The 15,291-nt window shown below is 51.4% G+C and overlaps 1 protein-coding gene and 1 pseudogene across 2 annotated transcripts in view; both read left to right on the forward strand.

Moving 5' to 3' along the window:
* Window positions 1-14,972, forward strand: part of HIP1 (huntingtin interacting protein 1) — a 70,136-nt gene extending 55,164 nt beyond the window's left edge. For both annotated transcript variants that reach the window (XM_035139067.3, XM_060268459.2), the window contains exons 13-31: window positions 51-123; window positions 1,007-1,190; window positions 3,292-3,380; window positions 3,999-4,115; window positions 4,231-4,332; window positions 4,709-4,903; window positions 5,064-5,211; window positions 5,973-6,059; window positions 6,328-6,435; window positions 6,538-6,674; window positions 7,331-7,441; window positions 7,678-7,736; window positions 8,174-8,267; window positions 9,543-9,643; window positions 9,803-9,908; window positions 10,694-10,817; window positions 11,638-11,699; window positions 11,812-11,923; window positions 12,547-14,972. In XM_035139067.3, coding sequence (XP_034994958.2) covers window positions 51-123; window positions 1,007-1,190; window positions 3,292-3,380; window positions 3,999-4,115; window positions 4,231-4,332; window positions 4,709-4,903; window positions 5,064-5,211; window positions 5,973-6,059; window positions 6,328-6,435; window positions 6,538-6,674; window positions 7,331-7,441; window positions 7,678-7,736; window positions 8,174-8,267; window positions 9,543-9,643; window positions 9,803-9,908; window positions 10,694-10,817; window positions 11,638-11,699; window positions 11,812-11,923; window positions 12,547-12,566 — 2,029 coding nt within the window. In that variant the 3' untranslated portion in view covers window positions 12,567-14,972. The remainder of the gene's footprint in view (window positions 1-50; window positions 124-1,006; window positions 1,191-3,291; window positions 3,381-3,998; window positions 4,116-4,230; window positions 4,333-4,708; window positions 4,904-5,063; window positions 5,212-5,972; window positions 6,060-6,327; window positions 6,436-6,537; window positions 6,675-7,330; window positions 7,442-7,677; window positions 7,737-8,173; window positions 8,268-9,542; window positions 9,644-9,802; window positions 9,909-10,693; window positions 10,818-11,637; window positions 11,700-11,811; window positions 11,924-12,546) is intronic.
* On the forward strand, window positions 1,831-1,952 carry LOC118097446 (U2 spliceosomal RNA; annotated as a pseudogene).
* Window positions 14,973-15,291: the final 319 nt, after the last annotated feature.

Genomic DNA, 15,291 nt, shown 5'->3' on the forward strand with positions numbered 1-15,291 from the left:
CTCGTGACAGATTGGAAACACGACACCAACCTATCTCTCCCTTTCTCCAGGGACCGGCTAATTGAGCAGCTGCACAGGGAGATCGGCACCCTCAAGGATGAGTTGAAGAACTTCAAGGCCGAGGTGAATGAAATGCCCCCATCGCTGTTGGTAACACACCTGGCACCTATCTCTGGGGCAGAGCTCAGCTCTCAGGAAGGGAGGTTTGTGGGGCAAAACAGGAGAATCCCAGAAGGTGGGGTAGGACAATGGCACACACAGCCTCCGCTGCTTTTAATGTCAAGGCAGAAGTTGTGAAGGGTTTCACAAGTCCAAAATGCTGCATCAGCTAGACCTGGGGAAATGACGTCTTTTGCAGACACAAGCTCCATGTGGCCACCACTACCTCTTTCAGTTCCTGCCTCTCTTCTCTGCCTCTTGTTTGGGTTACCTCAAATAATGGGCAGACAAATCTGCTAAATTTCACTGGGAACAGAAGCAAAACAGCATGCTGGCCTTCCCCAACCTGGTGCCCTCCAGATGTTTCGGACTACAACTCACACCAGCACCTGCATAATCCTGGAAGGCAGCAGGTAGCAGGGAGTGTCCATCCATCAGCAAGTGTTTTTTTTGGGGGGGGGGCAGGAGTGATCAGTAGTCAGGATGGTCCAGGCTACTGGACTGTGAGGACAGCACTCGCAGCTCCCAGCCCAAGACCAAGAAACAGATGTGTTGTTAGGGGTTGTAGCCATTTAACTTTGTAAATAGGCATGGGTGTGTACACCCGCACCTCAGCTCATCACAATTATGGGGAGGCATTTTCTGAATGTGGAGGTGTCCCAAACTCGGGGGTGCCCCTTCCATCTGATGGGCAGTCCTTGTTTAATTTGTTTCAGGGGTGCTCTGTGACCTGCTTCACTTGGCCTCCCTAGCCAAGACTGTGTCCCCTCTCCTGACACACACACACCCCGTAAATCTTGCCAGCGGGTCCCCTAATCCCCTCCCCTCTCCATTGTGGGCCCTTCAGAGCCACCGCCTGGTGCAGCAACTGAAGGGGCACATCAACGAGCTGGAGGCGGAGCTGGCGGAGCAGCAGCACCTGAAGCAGCAGGCCCTGGACGAGAGCGACTTCCTGCGCACAGAGCTGGACGAGTTGAAAAAGCGGCACGAGGACACAGAGAAAGCCCAGCGCAGCCTCACGGAGATAGAGAGTGAGTGGGCAGAGGGCTGAATGGCAGCCCCAGCACCAAGTCTCCCGTCTGGGGCAGCGGGGGCTAGTACACTGGTACATAGCCAAATCAAATCAATACAAAAATGCCAGAGACAAGCAACGAAACATAATTCAAGGCGGTATTGTTGGCGTAATAGCATTTAAATTACCCTAAGACAATGATGCAAAGGTTTAGGTGCCAGCGCCAAAAATCTAATATGCGGATATATGTGAAGCATAAAATAGCCCAAAATAGGCTCGACACATTGAGTTAAAAATATATAAAAGAGAGCATTAAAACAGGTCCAGGCATAGGACACACTACCCTGTCAGGGTAGCCCTGAGTTTCAGAGCCTGCACTATGAAGATTGCCACCCCACGTGAAATTTGGGGATTTGCGTCCACAAGAAGCGATTTCAAACAGTCTTCCTTAGATGTAATGGTGGACGGGATCAAGAGGAGGAGCTTAGATCTTATTGGCTCATAAATGGGGCAGTAGAAAAAGAAATGTATGAAGTCCTCTGTTTCATTCATTGTGCATGGGCATAGACGCTGAGTAATAGGGGTCTTGGAGTAAATCCCCTGCAGGAAGGCCGTGGGTATAGAATGGAAACGGGCCATAGTAAACGCTCTTCTCAAATTGGGCTTCTCGGCCTTTTGGCTAAGATCAAGTGTAGTATCTGGTACATAGCCCTCCCACCGAAAATGTCAAGCAGTTTTTTTAAAAAAAAATGCCTGAAAATCTCAAAACCACACACTCTTTCTTTTCCCACACACACGTTGTACTTCCTGGAACTTACCGGTAAAGAGACGTTTTTGTCAGTCTCCTGTTCTCTGGCCAGTCAGCTCTCAGCCAATCCTCACCCAAAAGTTCAACTATGGCAACAAAAAGTCCCTCCCATGTGTCTCTTAAGTCAGAGGTTTTCAACCTTTTTGAGTCCACAGCTCCCTTGACCAACTGCATTCCTTCTGTGGCACCCCTGTGGGGCTCAGAAGCCCAGTTATCTCGCCCCTTGCCTGCAAAACTGGCAGCCTCTCACCCTTTTTCGAACACCCTTCTTTTGGGGAGTGTTCCCTCAGCCTCCTCTCCCCTCTCATTGGAAGTCCTCTGGGCAGCCACTGCTGCCGCCCCTGGTCTCTGAGCTACCCACCCACCCCCCACCCCCCGCCTCCAAAGGTGCCTCCTCAAACTGTCCCACAGGGGCCTGTGACTTGTCTAGCCAAGGGTTGGTGGGCAGGCTGGGCTCCCTTGTCTGCTTGCTTGCTTCCTTACTCCAAGGCCACCTCAGCTCCTGGCAACCAGCACCCCCTGGCCAGCTCCAGAGGCACCATTCGCCTGCAGAGCTTGTAGCCTCTCTCTCTCCCCCCACCCACCCAAAAAACTCAGCAACTTTGGCTTCCCTAAAAAAGGCTCAACAGCTTTGATTAAGCTTTCCCAATAAAAGCTCAACAACTCTGGTCAATCCAATGGGTAGATCACTGCCAGTTTTTTAATAGTGGTTATAGATTGCTGTCTCTTGGATGTTGGACAGCCCTGGCCTAGAGGAACCATACATTCTTTCTGAGCATGCTCAGAGTTATTTTCCCAAAGGCCAAAGAACCAACAAAGTGTTTCCTGCTTTAAGGAGCTTTTTTTTCATTTTTAGGATTTGTATTGTTTCCTTATTTCCTAAATAAGTGCCGTACAAGTTCTATTGTCATGAAAACAGCAAAGTTAAAAAAACTGCAGCCCTGACAAGTCAAAATGTTACCAGCTGCCACTAGGCAGGTGGGTGGCAACTTGATTGCCCGTTTGCTTTGCTTCGGATCCTGAAGGCTCAGGGTGGATAGCAACTTGCAAGCACAAACACACGGGCGATTAAAATGAGCAAGAATTAACACACCACAAGTCAATTAAAACTATGTCTTCATAACAGCCGTGAAAGAATATGTCGGTACACTTAGCCTAGCTGACCTGGGTTCCAGTTTCTGTCTGTAACAGTTCGAAACTTGTATGAAAATCAAGTGGGCTAATAGCATAAGAAATTAGACCCTTCCTGCAAGAATACATGGCTAATTCACCCTAGCCACCAAGTCACCACCCTTGTCTGTTTCTGCTACAGGGAAAGCACAAGCTACAGAGCAGCGATACACAAAGCTGAAGGAAAAGTACAGTGAGCTCGTGCAGAACCACGCAGACCTCCTGCGCAAGGTAACCCTGCATTGTTCTTCCTTCACTTCTCGGTACTAGAGAGTTGGGGGGAGGGGGGTGTCACTTCCTCTGACTTCATGCAACAAGATGGGATTGCATCTGCTGAAGCACCCTAACGATAGCCCTGTTAAGCCAGTTAAGATTCAGTAGCTGTGAACCACTGCCTTCCTTTTGTTAGGATTTCCACACCCTTTCTGGGTCAGCTATCTATGCATTTGCTTAGATTTCCACTTACAGCTTTTATCATATCTCTTCAGCACTACTTAGGAAACCAGTAGCTAGGGAGAGAGAGAGAGAGAGAGAGAGAGCGAGCGCACTTTGGTATGTTTCTGCGTTGCACTGAGCAAAATTCACAGTTTTACCTGGAATTAGAAAGGAATTCAATGAATCTCTCAAAAGTCAGTCAGTGGCTGAGGAACCAAGTCAACAGCAGAGCCCTCTCAGCAAAGATGGAGACTGTGCCCGGAGGGGATTTGCTGCAGTGTGCTTCCGCTGCTTAAGACTTGGAGGGAGGGGGCAAGGAAAATTCACTGGTGCCACTGAAGATGGGAGGAGGGAGAGTTATGCCCATGAACCCGCTTCCTTCTCTTCCTTTGCCTCCCTCTTCCTGTTCCTTAGAATGCTGAGGTGACCAAGCAGGTGACGGTGGCCAGGCAGGTCCAAGGTGACGTGGAGCGGGATAAGAAAGAGCTGGAGGACTCCTTCCAGCGACTGAGTGAGCAGGCCCAGCGGAAGGTGAGCAGGGGGGGCAGAGGGGGGAGTTTCAACTGAGCAAGAAGAGAAAGGGGGTTCAGAATGTCAGTTGGAGAAACCTGACGGGAAAGGGCACAAACCTTTTTTTTTTTCGCAGACACAGGAGCAGGTGGAAGTCTTGGAAGCATTGAGGAGGGAGCTCATTGTCAGCAAACAGGAACTCCAGACCCTCCGAAGCACCATTGAGTCCAGCGCACAGGTGAGACTCTCCAGCCTGTCCTCTTCCTCAGAGGCCCCGGCAGAAGTTGTGTGTGTGTGTGTGTGTGTGTGTGTACACACACAAACAAACACACACACACACAACAAGTCTTTTGTATGACTTCTCCTCGCTTTGCCATAATGGCACAGGGAACACCAGCTGTTAGGGCTGCAGCCACCACAAGCAGCAGAAGTGGAAGCAGAAAGGGCAGTTGGGAGAGGGAGGGGAGCAAGAGGCTGGGTTGGCCCAGTTGTGGATGGAAGGCAGGACTGATACATCCCCTGGGTGCCCTGGGGGCGGAGAAGGTTCCTGCAGGACTGGTGCAGTTTGGACAAGCCTCAGCTCTCATTTTATTTTTTGTCTACCTGCTGGCTAGGCCGAAGCAGCGCACAGCACTCAGCTGGCCAGCCTGCAGCTGGAAACAGCCACCCTCAATGAGACTGTGGCCCAGCGTGACCAGCAGCTGGCCAATTTGCAGGCCGAAGTGCAGCAGCTGAAGGCCACCCTGCAGAGAGAGAAGGAGGACAGTGGCAAAGCGGTGGAGGAGCTGCGGAGCTGCCTGGAGGAAAGGGTGAGAGGTGGGCTGGAGGTGGGGTGGTGGTGATTAGCCGGGAACAGCCCAAGAGGCTCTTTGTGTGGTGGGGGTTGATGGAGGGCCACCCCAAGCTCTTCTTCCGCTGCTCCACGAGTAGCCAAGAGCGGAGGTCTAGCCTCTCTTCCTCTGCCCTCAGGAGAGCAACACACAGGCCCTGCAGCAGCAGCTCCTGGACAAGCAGTTTGCCCTCCTGCAGTGTGCCACGAGAGAGGCTGAGCAGATGGTGCAGGATGCCCTGAACCGACTCGAGGACCCCACACATGTCAGCTGCACAAGCTCTGCAGGTCAGCCAAGCAGGCCTGGGGGCCCTCACCCCCTTCCTTCAGCAGAGATTTTCATGGCCAGAGCCCGCTTGCAACCAAAGCTTGCTTCTGACCCTCATGCTTCCAGGGGACACCTTAGACTTGCTCAGCAACTTGCAACTGTGGCCAGTTCCTGCTGAAGTTGGAGAAGCCATGGCTTCAGTTACCAGAGGGAGAGTAATTTGTAGTCACTCTGCACCTCCCTTCAATCAACTAGTCATTAAACTATGGAACTCTCTCCTACGGGAGGCAGTGATGGCCACCAGTTTAGATTACTTTAAAAGATGATTAAACAAATTTTAGAGAGGGGGAGGAGAGGGCCATTGATGGCTATTAGGGATGATAGCCATCTGCCTGCCCAGATGGAGGCAGTGATTCTTCTGAATATCAGGTGCTGGAAACCACAAGAGTGGTTGCTTTTGTGCTCAAATCCTGCCTGTGAGTTTCCCAACAGAAGCATCTTGTCGGCCACTGTGAGAACAGGATACTGGACTAGATGGGCCCACTTTGGTCTTACCCAGCAGACTCTTCTTAAGTTCTTAATCTATTTTTTTGGGGGGGGAGGGCAGGTTATAAACTAAAATGAATTCTTAAAAGGCTGAAGAGGAGTAGCCCAGGCCAAGGAGAAAGTCAAGACAACCCTCATTGCTGGGTTGTACATTATCAGCTTTTAAGGCCTTCTTCCAGTTGCACTTCCTAGTAGGGTTGTATTCAATGCTTCCTTTATTTTGTGTGCTGTGTAGATTACCTTCTATCCAGGACCTCTGCGGCATCCGAGTGCGTAGAGCGGCTGCAGGAGGCATGCACCCAGTACCTCTCTAACCAGTCAGGTAAGAAACTTGGAGCTGTTTCCAGCTGCCCAGGCAACAGGCCCCATGTAGGACAAGCAGCATGGAAGTGGGAGACCCTGAGAGCCACCCCGCTCATGTCAGCAGCTGCACCCATTTGTCAGTGGCATTTTCTTTTCCACTCCGCAATTGAAAAGTTAAAGGTGGCCATTGTGGCAGAAGCACTTGGCAGTATTTCTCTTAGAAGATCTCAATGAGCCTGGGAGGATCACCTGTGCTTGGTCTCATGTGTTCTCTTCTCCCTTCCTAGATGTGAGCAGCTTGTTGTCACACGTGGCTCTCTTTGGCCACCTGGTTGGTGACACCATCGTCCAGGCAAGCGCCACTTCACACATGGCCCCCATGGAGCCTGCAGACTGTGAGTACCTGCCTCTGGCCAGGAAAAGGGTAGGACAGAAACAGGGGCCTTCCTAGGTCATGCAGGGCCTGAGTGGAGCCTTTCCCCTTTGCATGTTTCCAGTGCTGTTGGAAGCCTGCAGGCAGTGTGGCAGTGAGGCCTTGTGCTACTTGGGCACCCTGAAGGACAGATCCTCTTTGGAGAGGGCCAACTGCGCAGCCGTCAGGAACTGTCTTGGCCGGATCACTGCCATTGGAGAGGTGAGTCACTGTATGGTTTGGGGAGGGCAACAGGTTTATTTATATTTATTTATTTATTGCGTTTGTAATCCCACCTTTTTGTCAAGGTGTGGTTCTCTCCCTTAGCCTCACAACAACCCTGTGAGTTAGGTTAGGCTGGGAGACTGACTTGCCCCCAACATCATCATTGAGCTTTGTCGCCAAGCAGGGATTTGAACCCAGGTCTCTCAGGTCCTAGCCCCAACACTCTTAAGCACCACAGCACATTGGCTGCCATTGGTTGGGGTCGCAACCCCAGAGTGGATCTCCTCCAAGGAACCTATTCCTGCATTGCATGGGGTTGAACTAGTTGACCCTTGGCGTCCCTTCCAACTCCATGGTCAGACCTCCTCATTTGGCCAGGCCAGGCCACACCCACCTGCCCACATTGTGCAGGGCAGGGAAATATGCAGCTAGCCTCAAAAGGGGATTGCAGGAATCAGCTGACCATCCACGCAGGCAAAAGCAGCTCATGTGATGCCGTCGGTACCAGGCGACAGAATGCAGTTGACAGAGACAAATGGAAGGATCCTGTTCCCCACACCTAGTGAGCTCCTCTGAAGATGAAGTTGATATGAGGCAGTGGGGGATACAAGAGAAGGCAGCAACTTTGTGGGTCACCCTCTGCTCTGTTGCAGGACCTGCGCCCCAAGGGCCTGGACATCAAGCAAGCGGAACTAGGGGATTTGGTGGACAAGGAGATGGCAGCCACAGCAGCAGCCATTGAGATGGCAGCTTCCAGAATTGAGGTGAGATGAAAGAGAAGATGGTCGGCTTCCTGTTTGCCCAGTGGGATTCCTTCAAAAAAGGAGGAGGAATGATGTTTTCTTTTTCAGGGCAGGGGATTAGATTTCAGTTCCAGCTCCGTGCCATGCTAGGGGTGGCTGGTTCACAACTTTGCTGTGCAAGTGACAGTGGCTAACGCTGTTCATTCTGTAGCTCTGACACCCACCCCACTCTCTCCCCACCACCCTTGTCAACACAGGAGATGCTGAGCAAGTCACGGGCAGGAGACACTGGAGCCAAGCTTGAGGTCAACGAAAGGTTGGTATGGAAGGCTGGCACCAGCTGCCTTTCCCTCCTCCCTGCCTGGAGTTTTTTCTGGGCACCATTGGCACACCTCTTCCTCCTTACCCCACTCTGACACACCATTTTCAGGACAGCATGCTTTAGAGTAGCCGTGGCCAAGCTGGCACCTTCCAGCTGTTTTGGACTACAACTCCCATCAGCCCCAGCCACTACAGCTGCCTGGTGGCATCAGGTTGGCGAAGGCTGCCTGTCCTCAAAAGAAAGGGTTAGTCTGCTATCATCTCGGAGCCAGAGAAGGGTGCCCGCTCATTCCTTGACTGCTGTGCTTCCTCTACCTGGCAAGTGGTTTTTGCTCAACAATGTGGGGATGGGGCCTCTGGGGCTTTTACAGTGGAGCCCATATGCTTTGGATGCAAGCAGACACTGCACAGACAACCCTTTGTGATTTGCAGGATTCTGGGCTCCTGCACAGGCTTAATGCAGGCCATCCAGGTTCTGGTCAAGGCTTCCAAGGACCTCCAGCGGGAGATTGTGGAGAGTGGAAGGGTGAGTGAGCAGTGCCGGCCTTGCAAGCTGGGACTGTGGGCTTCTCACTCAGTGTGCCTTCTTGCCTCAGATGCTGTCAGTCTGCGTTGTTGTTTACATAAAACATACTCGTCTCCTTGGTTAAAGGTGGGGCAGGAAAGTGCCGTTGTTCCAGTGTGCTCCTGAGTTGTTGAAGGGGTGTGTTGTGCTCATGCTAATAGCACTCCAGTCCCTTGGGCAGCTGGGCGGAGGATGACAAAATGAGATGGCTTTCTGGGACCTAACTACAGCCTCTCGCTGTCTTAAGTGCCTCTCTTCCAAGTGTTATAGGGGCCTAGGAGACAGGTGGATTTTTAGCTTTTAAATAGGATGCCGGAATGGCGGGTGATAGGGGACCCCCACAGGGGTTCTGTTTTCTCATTGCTATCAATGAATGTGGAGTTAACACAGGAGTATGAGAATTGGCCCACATGAACACAATTCATACTGCTGGGCGAGTTAAACTAATTTGCTTTATTTAGAGTACTGTGTTGTAATTATGAGGTCAAGCCTCTCAAAGCAGTACAGTACTGTATACATAAAATTTTGAAAACACCAATCATTCTTTCAAAAGTCCAATGCTGGATAAACAGGGTTGCATAGCAAAAAGCAGAGTGCAGGTCCAGATGCTACATCACTTGGTAAGTGGTTAGAAGGAGAGTTCATAACTCACATATATTCTTGTCTGTTCATTCTGAGAGAATGTTTGTGTCCAGTGTTCCCTTTGGGATCAAGATACCCTTTGCAGAGCCTTTTACCTAACCTCAGAACGTAGGCAAGAGAGAGAGAGGAGGGAGAAGAGTAAAATAGAAAGCAGCTTGTTTGTTCTCCAGTGAACACCACCAGGTTCTGGAATATCTAAAGATGGTCTGTGAGGTGGCTCTTACCTCTCTGCCCACCCCAGGAAAGGCTGTGGCTTAGCGGTGGAGCACCTGATTTGCATGCACAAGATCCTGGGTTCACATGCAGAGCTGGGAAAGACTCCCTGCCTGGAAACCCTGACTAGCCGAAGGCCGGTAAGGGCAAGCAATACTGAGCAAGGTGCACCAAAGGTTAACCTGGTATAAGGCAGCTGCCAACTCCACTGTCGGGCTGAAGCTCACAGCCATGGAAGCTAGAAGGCTGTGAAGGCGTTGCACTGACCTCTGTGGCCTCGTGGCGGGCGCAGAGCTTCTGGTGGGACTTGAGAGAGACAGAATGAACTCCTCCTTCAGCTATTCCCGGCAATGCTTAGATCTCACTCCTCTTCTCGCCTAGGGAGCAGCATCCCCCAAGGAGTTTTACGCCAGAAATTCCCGCTGGACGGAGGGACTGATTTCTGCCTCCAAGGCTGTCGGCTGGGGAGCAACTGTGCTGGTGTAAGTGTTTGGGGAAGAAAAGGCAGCAGACACCCCTGGGGTTACTTCATAGCCTACTGTTTGCCTGCGAGCTAGGCAGTACTGCGATGAGGGGCTGTGGCTTGTAGCCCTGGAGTGTCAGGGGTGGTGCTCTAACATCCCTTTTGCATCTTTCCCTAGAGATGCTGCTGACCTCGTGGTTCAAGGCAAGGGGAAGTTTGAGGAGCTCATGGTCTGCTCGCATGAAATTGCAGCAAGCACAGCTCAACTAGTTGCTGCTTCAAAGGTAGGGATTGCCTTGTGATGCCTCCTTAGAACCATAGAGTTGGAAGAGGTCCAAAGGGTCTAGTTCAACCCCCTGCTGCAGGAATGTTGAGCTGAGTGCCTGAGCAAGTGGCCAACAGCCAGTCATACTAGGAACGAATAAGCTTAATAGGTTTTCCTGGGCAGTCAGGATGCCAACAGCTGTTTGACTAGCAGTGCCCTGCTCCATTTGCCACCAGCGCTTTCTTTCTCATCTGCTGTCAGTGGCAAAGCAACTGAGCCAGTAGGACCCATTTGTGGCCTGGTGATGTTTCCTCACCAAAATGATCCATGGCTTCCTTCCAGCTTAAGTACAGCTGCAGCTGGAACCCCATCACAAATCAGTTGCTAAAGCTTCCTACTTTGGGTGCTCCTCCTGCATAGACAATCATCCAAAGGCTTTTCTGGAAAAGCCAATTTAATGTCTCAGGATCCCACTTCCATAAGAGTTTGGAGTGGGGAGAAGAAACCAATAGGGGGCTTTGAGTGAGCAAGAGTGCATTTCATAAGTGTTTTGCTCCTGGACTGGGACCACCCGTGGTGCCTGGTGTTTGAGCTTTTCTTCTAGGATGACATTAGAGTGGCGATGGGGACCTTTGCTTGCTCTCTTCCCAACCAGCAGGGGATCTGCCCTTTCCTTTTTGTAACATCTGGAGCTCCTCTGGAGCAGCACATTGCAGATCACTTGCTTTGCCACCACATGTGGCATGTAGAATCCTTTTCTCCCACCTGCAAAGATGCCACTGATTCTCCTCTTTGATCCGCCAGGTGAAAGCAGATAAAGACAGCGCAAACCTCAGCAAGCTCCAGGTCGCCTCCCGGGGAGTCAACCAAGCGACAGCCAGGGTGGTGGCTACCACCAAGTCAGGAATGTCACAAATTCAGGAGACAGGTCAGTTTCTGAATCTGAAGTTGGAGATCCCTTTTCCCTCCTGTTGTTGTTGTTGTTGCTGCTGCTGTTGTTGTTGCTGTTGTTGTTGTTTAGTCGTGTCCGTCTCTTCGTGACCCCATGGACCAGAGCACGCCAGGCACTCCTGTCTTCCACTGCCTCCTGCAGTTTGGTCAAACTCATGTTGGTAGCTTCAAGAACACTGTCCAACCATCTCGTCCTCTGTCGTCCCCTTCTCCTCGTGCCCTCCATCTTTCCCAACATCAGGGTCTTTTCCAGGGAGTCTTCTCTTCTCAAGAGGTGGCCAAAGTATTGGAGCCTCAGCTTCAGGATCTGTCCTTTCAGTGAGCACTCTGGGCTGACAGAATGGAGAGGTTTGATCTTCTTGCAGTCCATGGGACTCGCAAGAGTCTCCTCCAGCAGCATAATTCAAAAGCATCAATTCTTTGGCGATCAGCCTTCTTTATGGTCCAGCTCTCACTTCCATACATCACTACTGGGAAAACCATAGCTTTAACTATATGGACCTTTGTCGGCAAGGTGATGTCTCTGCTTTTTAAGATGCTGTCTAGGTAGGTACCTCCTGTAGGCACCTGTTTCTCTAAGGCTGAGGGGTAGCGGTCCCTATTTTTCATTCAGTTCAGTTACCGCCTCTCTCTTTCTATTTTGACTTTGCTTATTCATCTGGCTGCTTGAGTCCCACAGGAAACACAGCTGGGCTCACCAGCTGCCAGGCAGTTCTCAGCACAGTGTGGGAAGGGATGAGTCCTGCACTTCCATGCTTCCATTAATGATAGTAAACTTGTTTGTTGTCCCCCTGCAGACAGCATGGACTTCTCCGCCATAACGCTAACACAGATCAAGCGTCAAGAAATGGATTCCCAGGTATTTGGGGGAGGGAGGGAGAAAAGGGAGTAAAGAATGCCAGGCAGAGCAGAAGGGAGAGGCATTGCAGCCTGGTTACTTGCACTCCAGAAGCCTTTCTCCTCCCTCCTAGGTGCGAGTCCTGGAGCTGGAGAACCAGTTGCAGAAGGAACGCCAGCGCCTGGGAGAGCTGCGGAAGAAGCACTATGAACTGGCAGGGGTGGCTGAGGGCTGGGATGAGAACGGTGAGTCTGGTGGCTTGTTGGCTCCTTTGCTGGCCATTGGGCCACAGCAGGTTCTGGGTTCTCCCAACTTGGGCCTGTAGCCTTCTTCCTGCTAAGACACTGAGGACCAGCAAAGTGAAAGGAGCCTTTTCATATCAATTCCCAACACCTTGAGTTAGTGCTGCAACCACAGAAAGGGCAAAATTACATTTGTGGAGCACCCTGCCAAAAATAATAATAATAATGGGTCAATGAAAGCCTTACCTTATAGCAGTGGTAGGGAAATAGCCCACCCTCCTCTGATAGGCCACATTTGGAAGGTAAGCGGAGCTGCCTACCTGTCAATCACCTGCCACCAGGTGTCAAACGTCAAGGGAAGAAACGGAAGCATGCTCTTGAGTGAGCTCCCAATTATTATTTTGTTGTTCCTTCCTTTGCAACCCCAGCTGGAGCCATAGCTGAGGTTTGAATCCAAACTGTGCTTGAAAGATTTATTCCAAAAGCAGGTTGGTTATGGGTTGTATTCACACATATACATCAATACCTTGACTTCCCTAGTTGCCTATACCTGTCAAAGAGCTGTCTGTCCCCTGTGATGCTGATAGCTTTCTTTTCTCTCTCTCTCTCTCTCTCTCTCTGCCCAGGTGCTAATCTAGCCCCCTGAGGAGACAGCCGGAGAAGAGGCACCATCCATTGGTGCAGCTCCTTCCGAACACGAATTATAAACTCCTTTGGAACATACCGCAAAGCCTGTGCTTACCACAAAGACATTCCTCTCTCTCTCTTGGGCCAGCCAGGGCACCCTGCTGGTCAAGAAGGTAGTAGTAGCAGCCATGGCAGAGGGGGCACAGGGAGAGGAAGTGAGGAACCTCCCCAGCACCATAGCAGCAACAGTAGCAGCATAAACATGCACTGCCTGCCATAGCCCACAAAGCCCACACTGGCCTCATGGGCGTTGTTCCAGCTTTGCAGCCTCTCCGCAAGAGTCGTACTCCATCTCTCTCCTCCACCACCTTCAGTTCACTTCCTTATTTGCACAACCTCTGAGCTGCCAGCCTTGGCCTTCGACTCACATCAGGGCCCGTGGTGACATCTCTCTGCTCATGCTGCTTCTCTTTGTCTGCCACCTCTTGTCCTCAGAACCAGGAGGGTGGCAGGACCTGCTGAAACTGGTGTGTGTGTGTGTGTGTGTGTGTGTGTGTGTGTACACTTGCCCACCCTGCGATGACAGGGTTGGAGGGCCTTCAGTACAAACAGACCATGGTGTCCATAGGAGGGACGGATTAGGTCCATCCCAAAGATGGGTGGCAGCCATTTTCTCACAGGCCATCCAGTAACAGGCAGGAAACACTTCATGGCCTCAAAGCCCCTCTCTTCTCTGGCTCCGCTGCCTGCTCCAACAAAGCAGGCCTTTCTGCTGCTTCAGAGCAGCCCACTGTGTGTTGAGCCAGCAATAAACAGCTGAGAATCTCAGAGCGGGAAGAGCTGGCGATGGTCTGATGGGGCCAGAGCAGCTGCTTTCATGTTGGGCTCTGTGAGGGACTCCACCTGCTCATACGTAGACCTGGCCAGTTGCCCTTTTCTCACACAGAGTCCATTAGCGCAACCCGTCAGCCTTCCCTGGACTGAACGGAGTCTGAAATAGCCAGCAACGCGAGGCGATGTGGATCCTGTTGTAGACTTGGGTTCTCCCCCACCCAACTGATGCTGCCTTCCATGACTGGCTGCCTCAGGCACCTTGTGATCACTGTGAGTCATTAGCCATACAGCAGTGGAAACATCTGGGCAGCAACCCTGCACTGTCCTCGTTCATGATAGAGGTGTGTGTTGTGCACTCTCTCTCTCTCACACACACACACACATACACACAAGCATGGATACACCTGTACACCCTAGATTAAAACCTGCCACTGGGGGCAATCCAATGTGTGCCTGCTCCTCGCTCCAGCTGGGGCAATCACTCGGAAGCAGAGAACCTCCCTGCTGCATTGGGTGGGACTGCCCTGTGTCTGGTATTTGCCAGCAGGCCAGGCTGTTTCAACTTGAGGGCGGGAGGGTTCAAGCTACAATCCAAACAAAGGTGACAACCATGTAACATTCTCCCTGGGTCATCTGAAATGGCCCCAAGGGCTGCCATAGAGTCTGGGAACTTTGGAAGCTCTAACAATGGAGTGGGTGGTCGGACTGGGCCCCAGATCAGCCTTTGACAAGACAAAACAGGGAAATTTGTGAGTCTGACTTGTGGCGCTGTGTCCCAGGGCCCGTTCCAGACCCTCCTCCTTGCCCTCAAGTCACTCAAGATCAATCTGTCTGTCGCACACTGCCATTGGGGTGCAGGGGCTGGAGGGACCCACAGAGGAGCCAGGGTTTCTTGCTCTCCCCGTTGGGAGTTACTCTGACTTGCCTACCCCTCCCCAGTTCTTCTGAAGAAGTTGTTGTTTAGACCAACAGCCTCTCCAAGTGGTGCCTGTTAATGCCCCCGGCCTTCCTGCCATCTGGGTGGCAGCAGCCCAAGAACCAAATAGCCCTCTCTTCCCACCGCCAGCTTGAATGAGGCCACTCAGCTGCCTGCCTCTCTCTCCAAAGCAGCAGGAACAGCCTTGCCGCCACAGCACATGATAGGAGAAGAGGCTCCATATGGCACTGAACTACCCTTACGCAACCCCTTCTGCCCTCCATCCTCTCCCCCCAACTACCTCAGGTTTTCAGGCTGATGGGCCCACCCGTGTTGGGGACAAAACAGAAGAAGACTGCCTGCCAGGGTGATGTCTTGAGCCTGGCAGAAAGGCCATTTTGTCTCACTAGTAAAGTGACTTCCTCAGTGCTCGCTCTTTCTCCTCTATTTTTTAAATTTTTCCTAAATTGGGGTGAGGGGTGTCAAACAAAAACTTCCATTAGAGCAGTTTCCCTTAAGTGACTAAAATCACTCACCACAGGTCTGGGGCCAGGTTACCAGTTGACCCAGGTGCCAGCTCTCTTTTTAATTATTGTATTAAATACAAGATTCCCCCCCCTTTGTATGATATGTTGAATGTGTGTTTTCAATTTTTAAATAAATATTTCAACCCGGTTCTGTTGGCTTTGTAATTTGGAAGAGGGAGATCCAGGACTCACAGTGTTCCCCTTGGCAGACTTCCTTTTCCCGCTTACTCTGTATGTGATCAGGTGAACCCAACAATCTAGCCAGACCAGCACCCAAAGTAGAGTTGGTTGACCTATAGCAGCCTTCCTCAACCCAGTGCCCTCCAGCTTGGGGCTGATGTGAGTTTAAGTTCAAAATAATATGTGGGGTGCTAGGTTGGGCTAAAGGCAGGGAGAGTGGCATGCAGACCGTCCTGCCTTTGGGGTCAGAATAACACAAAAATATGCATGTCTGACTTCTCATTCTG

Source organism: Zootoca vivipara, chromosome 14, assembly GCF_965207765.1.
Source record: "Zootoca vivipara chromosome 14, rZooViv2.hap1.1, whole genome shotgun sequence".
Lineage (NCBI taxonomy): Eukaryota > Metazoa > Chordata > Lepidosauria > Squamata > Lacertidae > Zootoca > Zootoca vivipara.